At 40.3% G+C, this 20,962-nt stretch overlaps 3 protein-coding genes across 3 annotated transcripts; all 3 read right to left on the bottom strand.

Moving 5' to 3' along the window:
* Positions 1-768: 768 nt before the first annotated feature.
* Positions 769-1,613, bottom strand: LOC129245320 (skin secretory protein xP2-like). Its single transcript, XM_054883404.1, has one exon. The coding sequence runs from the start codon at positions 1,558-1,560 to the stop codon at positions 817-819; it is 744 nt and encodes a 247-aa protein (XP_054739379.1). The 5' UTR covers positions 1,561-1,613; the 3' UTR covers positions 769-816.
* A 4,737-nt stretch (positions 1,614-6,350) lies between these two features.
* LOC129244378 (basic proline-rich protein-like) lies at positions 6,351-9,546 on the bottom strand. The gene has a single exon (XM_054881998.1). It carries the CDS (start codon positions 9,544-9,546, stop codon positions 6,373-6,375), a length of 3,174 nt encoding a protein of 1,057 aa, XP_054737973.1. The 3' UTR covers positions 6,351-6,372.
* Positions 9,547-12,152: 2,606 nt separating this feature from the next.
* LOC129246219 (cell surface glycoprotein 1-like) lies at positions 12,153-14,816 on the bottom strand. The gene is made up of 3 exons (XM_054884855.1): positions 14,580-14,816; positions 14,342-14,503; positions 12,153-14,266 (listed from the first exon to the last, which is right to left on the bottom strand). The coding sequence occupies exons 1-3, from the start codon at positions 14,758-14,760 to the stop codon at positions 12,321-12,323; spliced, it is 2,289 nt and encodes a 762-aa protein (XP_054740830.1). The 5' UTR covers positions 14,761-14,816; the 3' UTR covers positions 12,153-12,320.
* Between the last annotated feature and the right edge of the window lie 6,146 nt (positions 14,817-20,962).

Below are 20,962 nucleotides of genomic sequence, written 5' to 3'. Positions count from 1 at the left end.
TAACTTTCAACAGTTCAATTGTCAGAATTAGAAAAGAAGTAAGGCTGTGTTTACACATATTTGAATACAAAATTATATTGCACAATTCAGAATTATATTCTTGCAGGAAAAACCCACATTCACTTTCTTTATTGGATATTTGGCTAAGCGCTTCCTCCTATTTGTGGTGTGCGCCTTGCTATTTTCGACAAAAAGAGGCACCTACAGTCCGCGAACGGCAGATGATTTTTTATGATAAGCTTTTTCATGTTCACATTATTCGCCGAGGGCAAACGCTATTAGCAAAAAACATTTTCTATAATTTGGTGTTTCAAATTCTTTACGGACTTTGCGAGTTGGCGACGGCAAATGTCACAGACCATAGAACGGCAAGCTGTATGAGTTTTAGAAGGAAAAAAATAAAGATAATTCCTGATGTCCTTATGATCACAAGTCCTTAGTATTCGTTGCGACACTTGTTGATAATAGCAGAGGCAGAGAGAAACTATTCTCAGCTCGCATGAAGCAGTAACTACTGGTGCGATTTGCTGAGCTCGGTGAAAATCGCATAGGCGGCTACTGTGCCAATAAAGAAGGAAAGGATACAAATTTTTCAATAAAGGAAAGCAAAATTCTTTTCAACGGTTCTGGGTTTCAGCAAATTTCTGATCTTCCATGTGTTTGACTTCTTAATCTGGTTGCTAATTCGGGTTATACCATTGGGCTTCTGAAAACTTCATTCAGTGACTTTGTTGACATTTTAATGACGAATAAAAAAAACGCATCAAATTAAATGACCCATTGTATTCGGAAATTCTACATTTCTTTAGAATTATATTATAGATAATAGGTAACATTATCTGAATAAGAGCCTGCAGATGGACTTGGGCCTGCATAGTTTGCTGGAGCAGGTGGTGGTGCACCATATGAAGCTGGAGCTGGACTTGGACCAGTGTAACTTGCCGGAGAGGGTGGTGATGCAGCATATGATGCAGCAGCTGGACCAACACTTTCATAGAGGACAGGGACAGATGGTGGTGCAGAATATGATGCTGGAGCAGGTGGGGGTGCAGCATATGATGATGGAGCTGGCCCAACACTTTCATAGAGGACAGAGATAGATGGTGGTGTTTTGTATGATGCTTGAGTTGGTCGTGGTCTTGCGCAGGGTGCTGGAGCAGGTGGTGGTGCACCATATGATCCTAGAGCTGGACCAATGCTTTCGTAAAGGATCGGAATGGAGGGTGGTGCAGCGTATAAAGCTGGGGCTGGTCCCCAACGCGCTGGAGCAGGTGGCGGTGCAGCATATGATGAAGCAGCTGGACCAATACTTTCGTAGAGGACAGGGACAGATGGTGGTGCAGAATATGATATTGGAGCAGGTGGTGGTGCAGCATATGATGCAGCAGCTGGACCAATACTTTCGTAGAGGATTGGGATGGATGGTGGCGCTTTGCATGATGCTGGAGCTGGTCGTGAGCCTCCGTAGCGCGCTGGAACAGGTACAACCGAAATTGGCGAATTATATAACGCCGAGTTGGAGGTTGAAATTAAGGCTGCAATTAAAATTATGAACAACATTTTTTAAAACAATTTAGTTTTTTATTTTAAAGCAGATCACTGAGCGAATGGCAACTTTGTTCTACTGAAATGTAAACGGATGTGGTTCTTTTATACCTATTTCTAGTTGTATTTAATTAGAACAAGAAAAAAAATATATTAAGACATTTTGCTTATCACTTTATGTGCCTCTGCCGCATGTAACAAATCGGCCTACCATTTCTTCATACACTCGAAGTTGGAAAATTGCATTTCCTGTTTGCTTAGGTGGGACCCTACTCCCGGGAGCTATCGCCAGTTCGCACGTGCTACTTCGTCAATAATAATAATTATTACAAATATTGCTATTTAGTATTGTGTCAGTTGGCAACACATTCTTTGAAGCTTGGATAATGTTGAGAACTTATCAACTGTTGATAGTTGTATGAAAGTTGCGAATCAAAAGTCTGATAGCTTCCATTTACTGGCTGGTGTACTTTCGATGTAAAACGGCATATAAACATACCAGCATTTTTTATCTCGTTTCTTCCCCTCAGTTCCGTATAACGATAGTTCTAGCTCTTCTTTTGATAACTTATGCTTTGCATGAAATTGATGCCATACGTATTTCAAAGTTTGTTGTATCTACACGGCGTTAATTAACTCTAGCACAGGAACTTATTGACAAGTTTTGAGAATTTATTTGTTTCTTATTTAATTTTAATAACTTGTTTAGGCAAATATAGTTCATTCTGCAATAAAAATCATACAAACCAAGATTTCGTGCCTTGTGGAAATTAGAAAAAAAAAATCAACGCATTTTCTTCAAAATTTCACAGTTTTACTACGTTTTGTAAAAATTTCGAGTATGCAGTTTTATAGCCCATTAAATTTTGATGGTCTAATAAATTGGAAGTTTCTAGTGGCTCAAAAATTGCGTTGATTTTTCACAATTTTTTTTCGGCGGTGTTGGGTGTTTCCTTCCATATATTCGGGCAGAGACTGTGGTCTCATCCATTTCTCTGATCTACTGGAACAGATAAGCTTGAATACTCTCCTTTTCATTATCCGTTGCTTGTTAAAATTTTTAAATCAAATTATTTAAATTATACAGCCATTAACCCTTAAATGCATGACATCTCCGATTTGCATTTTTTTTTTAACGAGAGATAACTGCTTATAAAGTCATGAAAAAATAATAAAAAAATTTTAGTGCTCAAAATTGTCCTTTTTTCTTAAGGATAAGGGTTTGTTGCCAAATGGCTACATCATGTGTTATTAGAGCGATATAGTGAAAATTGTCAGGACTGAAACAAATCGAAAATGCAAGGAGAAAAAATTATTTTATTCAATTTAAATTGTTCAAAAAACATGTAAATGAAATATTAATTTATATGAAAAAGTTTAAAACAATTATTTTTGTTGTTAAAACACAGAGCAATGCCACATTTTTCACATTTAACGCGACTGAAGCCCTTACATTCAGGATATTTGCAGCGCATTTTAGTTTCCGTGTGCTCGGGCCAGTGTCCAGTTTCATCTCCGCGAATATCCTTGGGAAGAACATGTTGAGCAGGACCTCTTTTCTTCTTCATTTGAATTGCTGGTTCTATGCTACTTGGTTTGCCACGTTTTGTTCCCACTTTCACTTCGCTGAGACAACGAACTACTTCCAGACGAAAATCAGCTTGGTTTAAAAGATCAGATTCCGTTTTGTTCTTCTGCTTCAGTACGCATTTGTAGGTCAAGCACGCATTGACCATTGTCATGTCAATCAAGTGATAATATATTCGCAAGTACCACTTTCTACTTTTAATTGCAATACCTACCCATTAAACTATCTAAGAGGTCCACGCCTCCCATATTGCGATTATATTCCTGAAAAATATTGGGGCATTTTACATCAACTACTTTGCCAGCTTTCCGATCAAATCGTTTTACTAATCTTTCAGGAGATGTTCCTGCAAAAGAAGATATTAGGTTAACATATTTATTATCCTTCCAAACAACTGAAGTTATATCGACTCCATAGTCGTCCTATAGTCGTCATATATTCATTGCTTTTTCCGCGTTCTTCTTTTTTCATTGCGGCTTCAGTTGGTAATTTACAATTTGGAATTTTGTTTCTACGAACAGTTCCAAACGAGAAAATACCTTTTTTGGCTAAATACACCATCAGTGGAATGGCTGTATAAATATTATAATGATATACGCGCAAACCAATGTTTGATGTTGCCCCAAGATCTGGTTCGTCATGCGGTCTTGGCATATTGTTTTCAGCACCAGTGTATATTTCAAAATTGTAGGCAAATCCAGAAATTCCTGCCAAAACAAACTATTTGAAACCCCGTTTATGGGGTTTCATTGGCATATATTGCTTCATGAAGTGTTTCACTTTTGTTGAGCACATTTGTTCGTCGATGGCCAGTTGTTTTTCCAATGGTATGCTTCTAAATTTGGAAAGAAGATGATTGATTAGGGGCCTTATTTTGTATAACCGATCATGCCCTTCTTGACCACGTGGTAAAAAAGAAGAATTATCATTGAAGTGTATATTCTGCCGCAATTTTTCAAAGGCGTTGACTGGCATTATGTCTTTTACAAAAGAAATGCCCAGTTTATCACTCCAATAAGATCTAATACTCGGCGCATGTACAATAGACATGTACACTACAATGGTAATGTACTTTTTCTGGATTCTTTTGTACACTGTACAAATTTGTCTGCTTAACAATGTTCATAATATCAGTAAAAAGTAACAAAAAAACTGGAATGGAGTCTCTAAACTTAATAATTCACCGTCTATTTCATCGTTGCCATGAAATTGGAGTTGATCTTAATTTAATTGTAGATTTTTTTTTCCAAATGATGTTTTTTTGGTGCGTTGTCCAAAATCTTCGGTTGAAGGGGCTGCAGAATTACATTCCAATGACGGACTCGGAGCTAAAGGAGGCTGCGTGATTGCATCTATTTCTGTATCCTCATCAGAATGTGCCAGATCAGTCGGATCAAAGTCCTCTATATCGTCGTCAAATCCATTCTCATCTTCATTTTCGTCGCTATTATATTCCAGCAAATATTTCGTAAGTTCCTCCACTGATTTGAATGGTTTATTCATTTTGGAAACAACTGAACAAGAGAATTAATAGTGGTCACACAAGTTGAACAAACTATGATTATATGCACAATGTAGCCAAATGGTAATTTGATAACAATCAAAATTATTTTTACATATACAACTGCTGCAAATGCAAATACATACCTTTTTATGTATAAACAATAATTTTAAATAACAATTGATGCTTTATTTATTATTTTACAACGCTTTTCAAAGCTCATACTTCACTACTTGTGGACAATGTGTATACTCATGTCAAAAAATTGCGCCAAAAAAGCACGATCAATGAAAACACACGAGTCAACTTACGATTTCGTTTGAACAGTATGTAGCCAAAAGTCTACATCACGAATTAAACCGTTATCTGTAGTATATGCGAAATTATAGAACTTTTAATGCTATGTTGCCAAACGGCAACGCAATGCATTTAAGGGTTAATTGATCTTAATTTTTCCCTTCCTTGATCTCTTTTTTTTATCTTTTTACATTCAAGTCTTATCTTTAGCTCACTTTCTGCCTCTAGTATGTTAAGTTTTGTAACCATAGACTTACTAAATGAAATAAAATGAAAAAGAGCTTTGCTCGAGAAATAAAATGTATTTTATCTGAAAATAATGGCTTTATCAGCCACTAATTTACTAAGTTGTTCTCATACCTGAAGTTACTAAACTCGGCCGCTCAGTTCGAAAATCTACATGATTTTTTAACACTTTAACTGTTTAATTTTGTTTCGAAAAACTTTTCTACCTGCTTAGTTATTTTCAAACGAAGACGAGTAAATGGCGTAAAATGTTTCTGCTTGTAAAAATAGGCAATTATGTCTAAAAATCAAATGTTGGTTTTTTAGAAAATATATATTTTTATTTATCGGACATACGAAATGTTTTTTTATTTGAAAAAATCGGTTTGTTACGGCATTTCCTCATAATGCGCTATTTCAGCTTAATTTAAGCTATTGTGCATTAAAATAAATAAGGTTGCCAGACCAACGAATATTCAAAAATGAACATTTTTTAGTATATCTTTATTTGCTCTTATTCTGGGAAAAAATAAAGTTGTTTCGTTGAATAACTATACGAATGCGATGTTTTATCTTCACTACGATTATATTCGACATTAAGCGAACAATTTTCGTTTCGCTTTGACGAGTACACTCGGCATAAGCAGTAAAAGGCTTAAGTTATTAATAAATTGTTTTATAATTCGAATTTACTCCCCTAAGTGATTTGTTACTAGCAAAACCAACTCATTTTTTATTTATAATTGGCGCTTACGCCCTTTATTGGGTGTGTGGCCGAGCTTTGCGCGAATTTGCGATGCATTTCAAATTTTTCGTGCGTTCCCACGTCACTCGCCTCGACGCTAGTGGAAGGACCCGGATTTATATGCCGCCAAAGAATGTCACTTCAGCAGCAATCCTTTATTATGGACAACTACAACAAAAACAACAACATCAATCACGTTGTTCCATTCACTTAACCCTCCAATCCCCAAGCCACACTGAGTGGAAACCATTTTTAGTTTACTTGTGTTTTTGAGTAAATTCGTTGCATATGGCAAAAAGTTGTAAAATAAGAAAAAAGAAAATTAAATAAATACAAAAAATTCTTATAAAATAACTTTTGATAGGCAAGCCGTGAAGTTTGGGGCCATTGGGTGTACATGAATCGGTTTTGTACGGAGACATTAAGGGAAAATTAAGAAAAACAACATATTGAGGATTTACAATTTCATTTTTATTTTAGATAAGAGATGACATCGTTTGAAGGAATAGGTAAAGGTGCCGGTGCCGGTGCAGCATATGGTGGTGGAGTTGGACTTACATAGGGGCCTGGCGCTGATGCTGCTGCTGGACAAAATCCTGGACCAGGTGCTGGGCCTCCATAAGGACCAGGATTAGCGCCGGCATAAGCTGATGGAGCAGGTGCCGGGGCTCCGTAAGTACCTGGACTAGCGCCGCCATAAGCTGATGGAGCAGGTGCCGGTGCTGCGTAGTCTGGTGGACCAGGTGCTGGGGCTCCGTAAGTACCTGGACTAGGGCCGCCATAAGCTGATGGAGGTGGAGCCGGTGCTGGGGCTCCATAAGGGCCTGGATTAGGGCCACCATAAGCTGATGGAGCTGGTCCCGGTGCTGCGTAGGGTGATAGACCTGGTGCTGTGCCTCCATAAGGACCTGGACTATGGCCGCCATAAGCTGATTGTGCAGACGCCGGAGCTGCGTAGTCTGGTGGGCCAGGTGCTGGGGCTCCGTACGCACCTGGACTAGGGCCACCATAAGCTGATGGAGCTGGTGCCGGTGATGGGCCTCCATAAGGACCTGGATTAGGGCCGCCATAAGCTGATTGAGCTGGCGCCGGAGCTGCGTAGTCTGGTGGGCCAGGTGCTGGGGCTCCGTACGGACCTGGACTAGGGCTACCATAAGCTGATGGAGCTGGTGCCGGTCCTGGACCTCCATAAGGACCTGGATTAGGGCCGCCATAAGCGGATGGAACAGGTGCCGGTACCTCGTAGGGTGATGGATCAGGTGCTGGGCCGTCATAAGGAACTGGACTAGGACCAGCATAAGGTGATGGAGAAGGTTCCGGTGCTGGACCTCCATACGGACTTGGATTAGGGCCGCCATAAGCTGATGGAGCAGGTGCCGGTGCTGCGTAGGGTGAAGGAGCAGGTGCTGGGCTGTCATAAGGACCTGGACTAGGAACGGTATAAGCTGATGGAGCAGGTGCCGGTCCTGCGCAGGGTGATGGACCAGGTACTGGGCCGCCATGAGCTGATGGAGTTGTTGCCGGTGCTGCGTAGGGTGATGGACCAGGTTTTGCGCCTCCATAAGGACCTGGACTAGGGCCACCATAAGCTGATGGAGCAGGGGCCGGTGCTGCGTAGGCTGATGGGGCAGGTGATGGACTTGGTCCATCATATGGTGCTGTGTCAGGTGCCTGTGCTATTAAGAGAGTAAGGGCAGTAGATGGACTAGGCCCGGCGTTAAGTGCTGAGACAGACGTTGGCTCTCCGTAAGATGTTGCACTAGGGCCGCCGCAGGGTGCTGGGGCTCCGTATGGAGTCGGACTAGGGCTGTCATAGGCTGATGGAGCAGATGCCGGTGCTGCGTAGGGTGATGGATCAGGTCCTGGGCCGTCATAAGGACCTGGACTAGAATCGGCATAAGCTGATGGAGCAGGTGCCGGTCCTGCGTAGGGTGATGGACCAGGTTTTGGGCCTCCATAAGGACCTGGACTAGGGTCACCATAAGCTGATGGAGCAGGTGCCGGTGCTGCGTATGGTGATGGGGAAGGTGATGGACTTGGTCCATCGTATGGTGCTGTGTCAGGTGCCTTTGCTATTAAGAGAGTAAGGGCAGTAGTTGGACTAGGCCCGGCGTTAAGTGCTGAGACAGACGTTGGCTCTCCGTAAGATGTTGCACTAGGGCCGCCGCAGGGTGCTGGGGCTCCGTATGGAGTCGGACTAGGGCTGTCATAGGCTGATGGAGCAGATGCCGGTGCTGCGTAGGGTGATGGATCAGGTCCTGGGCCGTCATAAGGACCTGGACTAGAATCGGCATAAGCTGATGGAGCAGGTGCCGGTCCTGCGTAGGGTGATGGACCAGGTTTTGGGCCTCCATAAGGACCTGGACTAGGGTCACCATAAGCTGATGGAGCAGGTGCCGGTGCTGCGTATGGTGATGGGGAAGGTGATGGACTTGGTCCATCGTATGGTGCTGTGTCAGGTGCCTTTGCTATTAAGAGAGTAAGGGCAGTAGTTGGACTAGGCCCGGCGTTAAGTGCTGAGACAGACGTTGGCTCTCCGTAAGATGTTGCACTAGGGCCGCCACAGGGTGCTGGGGCTCCGTATGGAGCTGGACTAGGACTGCCATAGGCTGATGGAGCAGATGCCGGTGCTGCGTAGGGTGATGGACCAGGTGCTGGGTCACCATAAGGACCTGGACTAGGGCCGTCATAAGCTGATGGAGCTGGTACCGGTGCTGCGTAGGGTGATGGATCAGGTGCTGGGCCTCTATAAGGACCTGGACTAGGGCCGCCATAAGCTGATGGAGAAGGTGCCGGTGCTGGGTCTCCATAAGGACTTGGGTTAGGACCGCCATAAGCTGATGGAGCAGGTGCCGGTGCTGCGTAGGGTGATGGGCCAGGTGCTGGGTCACCATAAGGACCTGGACTAGGGCCGTCATAAGCTGATGGAGCTGGTACCGGTGCTGCGTAGAGTGATGGGCCAGGTGCTGGGCCTCCATAAGGACCTGGACTAGGGCCGGTATATGCTGATGGAGCTGGTGCCGGTACTGCGTAGGGTGAAGGGGCAGGTGATGGATTTGGTCCTCCATAGGGTGCTGGGTCAGGTGCCGGTACTACTAAGAGAGTAAGGGCGGTAGCTGGACTAGGTGCTGAGGCAGATGTTGAGTCTCCGTAAGATGTTGTACTAGGGACATCGCAGGGTGCTGAGGATCCAGAAGTTGCTGGACTAGGGCTGCCGTAGGACGATGGAGCAGGTACTGGTGCTGCATAGAGTGGTGAGCTAGGTGCCACATTTGGGTCAGCGTAAGGTGCTGGGGCTGGTCCTGCAACTCCGTAAGATGCTGCACCAGAGCTGCCATAGGGCGCGGGAGCAGGTGTAGGAGCAGGTGATGTATAAAGTGATGGAGGAGATACTGGGGCTCCGTAAGATGCTAGACTTGGACCTGCAAGGGGTGTGGGATAAGGTGCTGGTGCAGCGTATGGAGTTGCAGCTGCTAAGTAACGAGATCGTAATATCCATGGATCTCGACCTGTTTCTGGATTCAAGTAGCGAGGCCAAAAAACAGGACCTGCAGCTTTTGCGTTTGCATACTGTGCAGCCGGCGTTTTGTACGAAGCCGAGTTGGCAGATGCAATTAAGACTCCAACTAAAACTATAACTAACATGCCTTGAAATAAGTTAGTTACTATATTACTAAACCGAATGAGTTGATTTGCAGAATGGCAGCTTGGTTGTACTAAAGTGTCAGTGAACGAGGCCTTTTTATATGTAATTATAGAGTCTAGTAATTAAAATGTCTAGTTATTATATATATTGAAAGAGAAGCGATAGGAGTTGTGCTTATCACGTTATGTGCCTCTGCAGCATGGAAGCCATCTGCCTACTATTTTTTCGTCCGCTCGAAGTTGGCCAAGCGCATTTGCCAGCGACTTAGATTGAGCGTTAATTTCGGCAACACGCGCTATGTCGCGTGTGGTCTTCAGCTGCACGTACGTGCTTCGAGGCGTTATTGTTATTAATTGGCCTTGTATCAGCTGCTCATGCATTCTTCGACGCTTATGCAATGTTGGAAAATCGTCAACTATTCATTGGTAGTATAAAATTTATGAATCAAAAGACTAAAGAATGCCTCGAGAGCTAAATAGTTTTGTGTGTGTAGTTTATATGGTTTGCATAAATATTAATTTGCAATCGAATGTATAAATTTTAAAAATCGAAACCAATTATTAAGTGATGAGTCACATACTTTTTATTCTCAGATATCATTAACACCTAGATAGTACTCGAAAACACCATTGAGTGTGAATTGAGCTGTGTAATTTTTCTTGAAGCCAGGCATGGAAATCTGATTGGCCTACGTTAATTGTTTGGAATGCTAAAACGGAGACACCATTGTTTCAGTCTGATCGTATTTCTTAACAATTTATCATACGGCAAACTCTAGGAGATAACTACAGACCTTACAACAATTCTTCAAGATATCGTGCAAACCGTTCGCGGTCTTCTTAGCTTACATATAGAATAATGCTTTAAGTATGCCTTTCCCTCACTTATTAGAACCAGTATCTTCCTTAAGCCTAACACTCATCTTATTTATATTAAAAAAACTGGGAGGGCTGCAGCTGAGTTCACAAATAAAAACTTAGGTTTCGCAATTTTTAATTTCAATCCTTAATTTGGGTGGCTGGCCATGTGCAACAATTTCCAGAAATGAGGCGGCTAATGAGGTAGGCAATGCGTTCCTCAATAACCTCAAATGGGGAATACATCCCAACATCAATAGTTTTGATATACATTTAACTCCGCCTCTTTCAGCAGTCGGGTCAAAGATAGCATCAGATTGCGGAATCCCTACATTGATTTCTACCGCAGAAGCTGTAGGGATTAAAATGGGAAAGAGGCAGTCAAGCACCATTCTAGGAGCATGCGAGAATAACTTTCGGCAATGACGACATTCAATTAAATCAACAGCGTCGGTCGATTCTAGCATAGTCATCTAGGACTATAATTCATAAAAATCGCATAAATGCCGATTGGATGTTAAATTATTCGACGCCATTTCAATTTAATCTACCATAACTTGGAAAGCTGCGTAGCTGTTGAGAAGATATGCAGCCTTCTTTTACGTTTACTGTTATCTTATTTCAGCATAGTATTCATATTAGCATTGATTAAACCCAGTATTCTCATGCCATTGGGCTGCCCGCGACGGGGTCATTCACACAAAGTTGTTTTAGTAATGGAAAAGTCCGCTCTAACTCATCTTTCAATATCCTTTATTAAATAGAAACAACCCATAAACTCGCCTTCGGTTTCAAGTAATTAGCACTGCAAAGACAAAACTTCACTAAAAGGCTGATTTGAAACATGGTATCAGATCGACTTGTAGCATTCCACGAGTAGAAGCCAAAAATATTTATTCTCCTGTTATTTTATACCATAGAAAAAAAGCTAGGTAATCGGCTTTTTATTAAAGGAGGCCTAAAGAATCACACTTTTAAGGTCTGCATTTTCCAATATAAAGTGGACTTGAATCTACAAAATTTATATTGTAGAAAAAAGTTTTTCTAAAAGCCATAGCTCTTGACAGTTATTAAACCGCTTCCCAGTGTATTTCTGTCACAGAAAAATATTTTAAAGACACTTTATAATCAACGCACGTCACTCTAAGATCGTCCAATGTTAGCATCAAGTAGCTCACCAATCTAAGGAGTGTATGTCCGGCAGTATTGTGTCCCTAACTGGTCATTTGACTCATAAGAGCAGCCGTATCCTTATACATATATATTTGGTCCTTTTATTTTTCTATGGAGCATTGATCCTTGTTTTGTCCTCTGTATGGCATCACAGTAGACAGACTTTGTCCAAATAAAACCTTTGCTTGGGCAGCTGTTTATCCTATACGAGTACTATCCCAGTTTCTTACTCAGTCACTTTAGCTTAGTCACGTAAGCTAAGTTACTTTGAGAGAAAATTGAGTGGACTGTACATAGCACTGACGGATAAGCACGAAAAGCACGAAACCTCTCAAACTTTTTCTCTACCAGGAGGTAAACGCGCATTCTGGCAAAGATTGCAGAAGTTGCCCCAATTTTCCCTTGCATCACTGAAGTACATGAGAGGACTATGACTGCATATTTTTTGGCCTTTCTGTACCCTCAGCGCAGTCGCCAACAAAAATTCATTGCGGTAAGAGGGAGGAAACTTGGCTTAAACACTTTTCATCTAATTATAGATTGAAGGATTGTCAATGCGATTTACGATACAAAAATTCGTTTTCGATGCAAAATTTATTCATATTTACTTTTAATTTATTTATATAATTACATACTAATATACAATTTCAATGGGTCGGGGATTCTTAAAAGTTACAGGTACACAATCACACACAACATTCACATACTTAATTAAATTAAAATTTCAGTGAAATTTTTAGAAATTATTTGTACGTGTATGCGCGTGGCTTTTTCGAGCCGTGGTACTCGATAAAAGTATAAGTCGGCTGATAGTAAAAAGGTATGGATTGCGATTCAGACATTTCAGTGGGCCATGCTGGTAACTGTGGCTGCTGCGGACTGTATTCCATCCACTTCGCAATTAAAGCGGCTAGGTGTGGCACATTCTCTTCGGACGGTGGCGATTTAAATAGATAATTGAGTAAGTCTTTGATTTGAGGCGCCGAGGGTATGACAGTCGTTAATGGATATTGGTATGGTTCTGATGAGGGCATTTCATTAAGGGCTGAGTAAGTATTTGGGACCCGTGCTGCGTATATATTTTTAGGTCTGTAGGAAGCTGGCGTTGAGTAAGAATATAATGCAGGTGTTGGAGCTGCAGCAGGAGCTTCGAAGCCAAAAGGAGATGCAATTTGGCCAGTAGAGTAATGCGAGACCATGATTCGATCTGGTGTTACATACGGCACGGGGTAAGGAGAGGGACTAGGAGCTGGTGCAGGTGCTGGATAAGCGTACGAGTTGGGATCCTCATATGAGTCGTAAGATGCAGCTGGTGCTTCATCTAAAGCTGAGTAAAATTCAGAAGCAGAAGCAGAAGCAGAAGCTTGCCCGGTAGATGAGGAAGTGTGAGGAGCTGGAGCTGGAGCAGGAGCAGGCTCAACATACGATGCTGGGGCAGGTGCAGGCGCAGGCGCATAGTCAGAAGAAGTTTGATACTTAGAGGTAGGAGCAGGATCAGCAGAAGGTGCCGGTGCTGGTGCTGGTTCATAACCAATAGATGGTTGATTGTTAGGTGCAGGGGTTGGTGCAGGTGCAGGTGCAGGGGCTGGTTCATAACCACAAGCAGGTTGATGGTTAGAAGCAGATAAAGACCCAGAGGAGGGAGCAAGATCTGCATACGATGCAGGTACTGGTGCTGGTGCTGGTGCAGGTGCTGGTGTTGGCGCTGGAGCTGGAGCTGGAGTAGGTTCAGGTGCAGGCGCGGGAACAGGATTAACATAAGTTATTGGTCCTGAATAACCAGATGAAGGTGTAGGAATTGGTGCAGGTGCTGTCGTAGGTTCATAACCAGGAGCAGGTTGGTAGCTGGGAATAGGAGCAATATAAATTACTGGCGCGGAATAACCAATAGAAGGTTGGTGGTTGTTAGAAGGATCCGCATAAGGTGCTGGGGCTGGTTCAGGTGTAGGTGCAGGGGCAGGTCCATAACCAGAAGATGGTTGGTAGTTGACAGCAGGTACATAATTGCGTGCGGGAGCGTTGTCGGTATAAGAAGCTGGTGCTGGCGCAGGAGGAGGCGCAGAGCCATAATCAGAAGGAGAAGATTGGTAGCTGGGAACAGGTAAATAGTCGGACGCAGGAGTGGGTGCAACATAAGTTACTGGTATTGAAAAACCAGTAGAAGGGTGGTTCGCGGGAGCAGGACTGGCATAAGATGCTGGAACTGGTGCAGGTGCTGGTGCTGGCGCAGGAGAAGGCGCAGATCCATAATCAGAAGGAGAAGATTGGTAGCTAGGAGCAGGTAAATAGTCGGACACAGGAGTGGGTGCAACATAAGTTACTGGTATTGAAAAACCAGTAGAAGGTTGGTTCGCGGGAGCAGGACTGGCATAAGCTGCTGGAACTGGTGCCGGTGCTGGTGCTGGCGCAGGAGAAGGCGCAGAGCCATAATCAGAAGGAGAAGATTGGTAGCTGGGAGCAGGTAAATAGTCAGACGCGGGAGTAGGATCAACATAAGTTTCTGGTGTTGAGTAACTCGTAGAAGGTTGGTAGGCGAGATCAGGTTGGGTATAAGGCGCTGGGGCAGGAGCAGGTTGGTAGCTGGGAGGAGCTAAAGAGTCAGACGCGTATGGCGAGTAAGCGGCTAGACTGGCGCCGTAAGTTATTTGGTCTGGTTTTGCGCAAGGACCATAATTTACGATTATCCATTCTAGAAGTAGAAACGATAACAAAATATGTGTTTAAAAATAACAATTCAGAAATATGAGAAATTTATGCAGCTTACGTTGTTTCGTTTCACAAATCAGTTGATTCACCAGACAGATGTTGGGTACCGTTTTTGTCGGACCTGCAGGCATTTGCAATGCACACACGGGCTGATAAATGGCTGGACAAATGATGCCCTCGCAATTAGAAAAACAATTTTCGAGCGGTACTTTTGTGAGTTCTGCGAGAAATACAGATTTTCGAAATGAGTTATTATACAAAATGCAAAAGTTCCAAAGTGCAAAAGCAATACTTACTTGGTTTCCCAGCAAAAAGTTGCTTATAACTATAGACGTTCAGCTTGCATTCGTTATCGAAATAAATATATTCATAACCATCACTGCCGCACACCGGTTCACCACCGTCAGGACATAGTGGCCTATCGAGGGCGCAGTCAGCGGTGACTATTAGGAGCGCAAATAAAAATATTTGCCACATTTCTAACAACAACTGCGAAGTGACTAGTATGCAGATTGAAATGTTTTGTTACTTAAATGAAGGTTGCATTTCTTATATACTCATAACCAAATGAAATATGAGCCAATCATTTGAATTCTTGCAATTCTCTCTATTATCACTTTATGTGCCTCTGTTGACATTAAACAATCTGCCGAAATATTCATGCCATTTGCCAGAAACTTGGCATTCATCGTGAGAGCTTCCAGCACAGCGCTGATCTTCAGCTGTCTTTACGTGCTTCTTGAATTGTCGATAATTCGCGACGTTGTGATGTGTGACACCGCTTGCTGTGCTGCTATGAAAAGTGCGAATATTCGTATATCAACAATTGATTATTTACTATCTGGCTTGCAAAAATGTGAATCAGACCGATTTGTAAAAACTGTCGGAGGCAGAATATTTGCGTAATTACACCCACTTTCACTTTTTAAAATTTTATGATTTTGTGTCTGCTCTCATGCAACTCATGATTTACTATCGTCTTTTTGTTTATTCTTCTTTTTTAATCAGTTTAAATGCAAATAGGTGAACGGCAAGTCGGTCTGATCTAGCGCGTTTTAAATCGAAATCAATATTCTTCTTCTTAAAAAGCACTTCTCTCTAGTTCTAAGAGATTTTCGCCAACTTCACAAGTGTGCTGCACGGAGTCTGTGGCGGTGAACGCTCTAAATCTCTTGAAAATGTATGACAACCAAGTAGATAGAAAGCCACCTCCAAATGGTGAATGGATCTTATGATAATCTCGTTTTTTCTAACTATTGGTGCCTCATCCATCTACTCTCAACTACTTTGGTGAACTTTTCGTTGTACGAGTGGATTACAAGTCTTTGATACTTTTCAAATCTAATAATCACTAGACGAACTTTCCACCTATTCTTTTGCTCCTTTAAAGTACGGTTGATCTAGTCCACATATTTTCAGAGTTTGCGCTGACCTCTACAGCGAAATGTACAATTAATTGCAATAACGCTAAGTTTATAGAAATGAGGAAGCTACCCCTACAGCTGTGAAGTTTCACAACCTGCAACCACTTCACTTCTGCTACTGTTAAGACAGGTGTGACTACTATTACACGCGTCTGTTATGTCTTATATGTATTTATATGCGTAGTGCTGTTTACCGCACTTACTTTTTTGTGCCACCCCCGTCATTAGCTAAAGTTGTTTCTGGTACATTTATCTCAACTTCGTATTCAGGGAGTTCATAAAAAGGTGCATGGGTTTTATTTTACGCTACAAGTTGTAAAAATTCAGTGTTGGATTTTGGGGCTGAGCCTACAGTCGATCTTCGATTCAGCTTACATTAGTGAATAAAAGCAATTCCAATTCGTAGTAATTTGCGATTCCGGGATTGCGAGATATTTTTATCAAAATATCGGGACGAGTTCCGAACTAACTTAAATTCAATAAAAACTCAATGAAAGTTTTTTTAAAACAAGAAGCATTTTACCAAGCTGAAAACTTAGAGAGAACTGAAATTGAACTGAAAATTTCATACAATAAGGTTTCAAATATTCTTAATTTAGTTTGAAAAAACTTAGATAACTAATTTTAAAGCCGTAATCAGCTCATATTTTTATGCAGTAGATTTTAGAAATCATATTTAGTACTTGAATTTTGTACTTGTTTAGTGCAGAAACATATGAAATAGAAAAAAAAATCATAATTTGTATTGATGCCAACTCTTTTGCAAGCAAATTTTTTAAATTAAAAAAAAAAACGCAGATAAACCGGGATCCCGATTATATTGAAAAGGTTTGGAATAAAATGTTTCCGAAAAAAAATTAAAAATAGTGAGCTAATCTAATTAAAGTTTAGGTTCAGAAATATATGAAATAGAAGAAAATTTCGTAATTTGTTTAATGTCAACTCTTTTGCAAATAAATTTTTAAAATTACAAAATAAAAAAATAAAAAACAGAAAAACCGGGATCCCGATTATATAGAAAAGTTTTGGAACTAAATGTTGCAGAGAAAAATTTAAAAATATTGAGCTAATCTAATTTAAGTTTAGGTTCAGAAATATATGAAAAAGAAGAAAGTTTCGTAATTTGTTTAATGTCAACTCCTTTGCAAATAAATTTTTGTCTCTAACGCTTAACATTTGTTGCAGAAAATAAGTTACAATTAGTGCGGTAATATAGTTATTTTCTATAAATAAAAAAAACAAAAATTTACCGGGATACCGGATTTTTATTACGCTGCTCATTCACTTTCACTCATGTCACCATAGCTAGAATTTAAAATATATATTTTACTCCAAACATTCATTCGTTCACCTTCTACAGATTTTTCGCTAAACAACTAAATGTCAATAATAAACTTTTTTTTAATACATTCGCGGAAATGTAAAACAGAGATTCTTTCAGAGTAATACACTCTGTGTGTAAACTAAAGGGGGATTTTTTAAGAGCTATAGGAAAGTTAAAAAAAACACCCGCAAAATTCAAAATGAAATTTTTATTTAAATCGATAGTACAGTCCATATAATTTAATGTTTGAAGATTATTTCATGCAAATGATGACCGCGACTGCGCTTCAAATGGTCCATCCGCTTAGTCCAATTTTGGCATATTCGGCCGGTATCTCACATATAAATGCTTTAATGTTGTCTTCCAATGCGTTATTTGAAGCAGGCTTGTCTGAATACCTGTAGACATGAGCTTTAACAAAGCCACACAAAAAATAATCTAAAGGCGTTATATCGCACGATCTGGGTGGCCAATTGACAGATTGCCAGGTCCCGAACGTGAAATAAAATGTTCACCGAACTCGCCTCTCAAAAAGTCCATTGTTACGCGTGCTCTGTGGCATGTGGCACCGTCTTGCTGAAACCACAAGTCATGCAAGTCAAGCTCTTGCATTTTGGGCAAAAAAAAAGCTGGATATCATTTCACGGTAGCGCTCACCATTCACAGTTACGTTCCGATTCGCAGCATCTTTGAAGAAGTACGGTTCAATAATACCTCCAGCGCATAAACCGCACCAAACTGTGACCTTTTCTGGATACATTGGTAGCTCTTGCAATTCTTCTGACTGATCTTCACTCCAAAATCGACAATTCTGCTTATTTACGTACCCATTGATCCAAAAATGAGTGGAAGAAGCGCGCGATAAACTTTCAACTTTAGCTATAACTTTTAGCTTCAGCTTTTTCTTCAACAATCTCATTGAATTTCTTGAGTAGGTTACTTTTTTCTCTTTTCCCAGTACCAAATACGGTGTTCATGCGCGTCTGGCACACTTTCTTAATGGGCTATGGACAGGACTATTTTCTTATACCATAGCTTGACTTATATTGACTCATATTCGCCTAGAGGAAATGAGTAACTTAAGTCTGTTCAACTAATTCAGGCCGCAGCAGAACCCAAATTTTCTTTTCCTTTAAGAACTTCTGATGGTTGTAACAGCAAAAAAAAAAAAATTTCGCACATTTCTACATTATAATGCTGAATTGACCGGGTATATAACGGGCGGTAACGTAGTAGAACCGGGATTTGACTGGATACTATAAACTATCGAGGGGCAACTACTATTAGTTAAAACTTTTGCTATCATTTAATATTTTACGCCCACAGTGGCCATCACTCGTTTAAACCCACCACTTTGTAATCGCAAAACAGGTAGTTGAGGGTTTTTGAAAAAGAAAACCTACTCTACTTGCAACTAAGTGTGTAAAAAAATATAATTTTAAGCAGCTTTTGTTTCTAACCTGCCACCAAATTATGCGAAACGAGATAATAATCAATAAAAAAACTTTCTAAAATCTCTCGTGAACTTAATAATACCAATTATTTACATTGTGATTATTCTCATGAAAAGTTTATCACTCGTATTTCTTTTCGTCTGTCATTCTACACACAAATTTTCACCTTCACTTAAACCCTGACCAACCTCAATAAACAGCAACCTACTCTTCCTCATGTCTGACACTCAACATTTAAGCACATCAACCGCACATCACGCGCATGTCATGTGATATATTTTGTTTTGCCGCGCAGTCACCTTGACTTAATCACATAAGTCAGCATTGGCTTATGCATCCGAAAATTATATACACTCTCGCTCAGAAGTTTCAAATAGCTTTAACCAATCGTTAGTTGAGTTGCCTTAATCCGAGCTTGTGCTCAATCACAAAAAAAAAAGATTATATTAAATTAACTAAACTGACAACTAGCAGTGGGTAAAGCTTGCGGGAGTACGTGAGAGTGCAGCTGAGCGCCAGAGAGAGAGGTTTACTTTTTACAACTAACCCGGCTTGAATTTAATGCCACAGCTAACTGTAGTATCAAGCCAATGTTTAGCTGCTGCGCTCGCACAGCTTTACTTACGAAAGCCAGCTGTTGATCAAGCCAGAGTGATCAAGCCAAATTCAAGTGCAGTGCAGAAAACAGAGCGTTAAGAGAGAGCCAGAACACAGGTGACCGAGAAAAAGAGCGAGAAAGCGAGAAAGACAGCTCGTGCTTTGGTACGGAAATGTGCGACTCGAAGGCCAATACGAGCACCAAACATAAACAAACGACAATTGAGCACCAATCGCCAGTGTATACATTTTGACGCTAGCTTCTTTGGAATTCTTGTTAACTGCATTTTAATCGTTGCCGATCTAAGCCATGTTTACTCTACTGGTGTTAAGCGATGTTCAGTTGCGTTTTAGCGGCGTTCCGAGTTGTACGTGTTTTTCGCTTAAGCCTCGTATAGTATTTTTATTTAATTGTGCGTGTATGTGTGGAATAGTGTTTAGTGGGAAAATTCTTAAATTTCCTAAAGGGGAAAATTCTACGGAATAAGCAAAGCTGAGAACACCGGCTACAAACATACTCGTACGTAGTAGTATTGTGTCTTAATGGTGCAGTGACCAATAAAGATAATAAATGCAAATCGTGTGATAAAAGTACATAAAGTGAAGGATTTACAGTTATACGGAAAATCTGGAAAATTTTGTTTGTGAAGAATAACGGTGACCGTGTTATGGCAATTACCTTACAGTGAAGTAGAAAATCTGCGAAGTATGCAAATATTCGGATACTCCAATGGTAAAGGTACGAAAGTTCGAATAGAAAATGAAAAACAAAAAAATTGTTATGGAAGCTGTTGTATATGTCTATAAAATTTCTAGCACTGTGGTTAACAAACGTTGATCACTAAATTTGCGGGCTTCAATAGCCAATTGAAAAATATACGGATTTTTGCTTGAAATGCACGATTTTATATATAGAAATCAGGAGACATTTGCTTTGGAGTGTCGAATTTAGGGATAGAATTATTTCATTATATGAAAGTCGTAACTAAATTTTTTCTTCTTTCTTTGGCGTTTGCTGTTTACAACACATTTTTTATTATTACTTCACAGTAACTAAAAACTTATAATAAAAGGATGAATTGGTCTGAATATATGTATACACATCTGCATACGCTATGTATTTGTATAGTCTAGTCTATGAATTCTGTAAGGTACTAAATGTATCTGAAATACAAATACCAAAAGTTTCGAAAAGTTATCAAAAGTATCTGAAAGTTACCAAAAGTATCTGTCAGATATAAAAAGATATGGAAAGTGTCTTTGAGATATAAAAAGTATCTGTGAGAGTATTTGTCAGATATAAGAAGTATCTATAAGATATCAAAGTATCTGTAAGATATCAAATGTAACTGTAAGATATCAAAAGTGTATGGTAGATAGAAAAAGTATCTGTCAGATATAAAAATTATCTGAAAGATACACAAAGTATCTGAAATTTACCAAAAGCATCTGTAAGATATAAAAAGGATCTGTGATACCAAAAGTATCTGTAAGATATAAAAAGTAACTGCCAGATTTAAACAATATCTGTTAAGTGTAAAAAGTATCTGAAAGTTATCAAAAGTCATCAAAAGTATCTGTAAGATATAAAAAAATCTAAAAGACAAAAAAAAAATTTTCTATAAGAACAAACAAATATTTTCAATATAAAAAGGTGATAAAAATATCACACAAATGTAGCGCTTCTCATGCTCTCTCATTAGAACTTTTTTATAATTTTTAAAGAGCATCTTGAGCAGCCGAATTGTGTCTATAAAAACGCAAACATTCTAGGAGATCAATCAAAAATTATTATATCGCATCGTTTTATCCTCAGTGGTAGTTTTCTAAAAACGTATCTGTAAGATACAAAAAAGTATGTATGTATTTGCATACTAAAA

This window comes from Anastrepha obliqua, chromosome 4, assembly GCF_027943255.1.
Source record: "Anastrepha obliqua isolate idAnaObli1 chromosome 4, idAnaObli1_1.0, whole genome shotgun sequence".
NCBI lineage: Eukaryota > Metazoa > Arthropoda > Insecta > Diptera > Tephritidae > Anastrepha > Anastrepha obliqua.
This window is presented reverse-complemented; position numbering and strand designations above follow the sequence as displayed.

What these genes read in the sequence shown, in the direction of transcription:
- LOC129245320 (XM_054883404.1), bottom strand. Translation starts at nt 1,560, where the DNA reads ATGTTGTTCATAATTTTAATTGCAGCCTTAATTTCAACCTCCAACTCG.
- LOC129244378 (XM_054881998.1), bottom strand. Translation starts at nt 9,546, where the DNA reads ATGTTAGTTATAGTTTTAGTTGGAGTCTTAATTGCATCTGCCAACTCG.
- LOC129246219 (XM_054884855.1), bottom strand. Translation starts at nt 14,760, where the DNA reads ATGTGGCAAATATTTTTATTTGCGCTCCTAATAGTCACCGCTGACTGC. An exon ending in ACTTTTTGCTGGGAAACCAA is followed by an intron (nt 14,504 to 14,579) that starts GTAAGTATTGCT and finishes TATTTCTCGCAG; the next exon opens with AACTCACAAAAGTACCGCTC. An exon ending in GATTTGTGAAACGAAACAAC is followed by an intron (nt 14,267 to 14,341) that starts GTAAGCTGCATA and finishes TTCTACTTCTAG; the next exon opens with AATGGATAATCGTAAATTAT.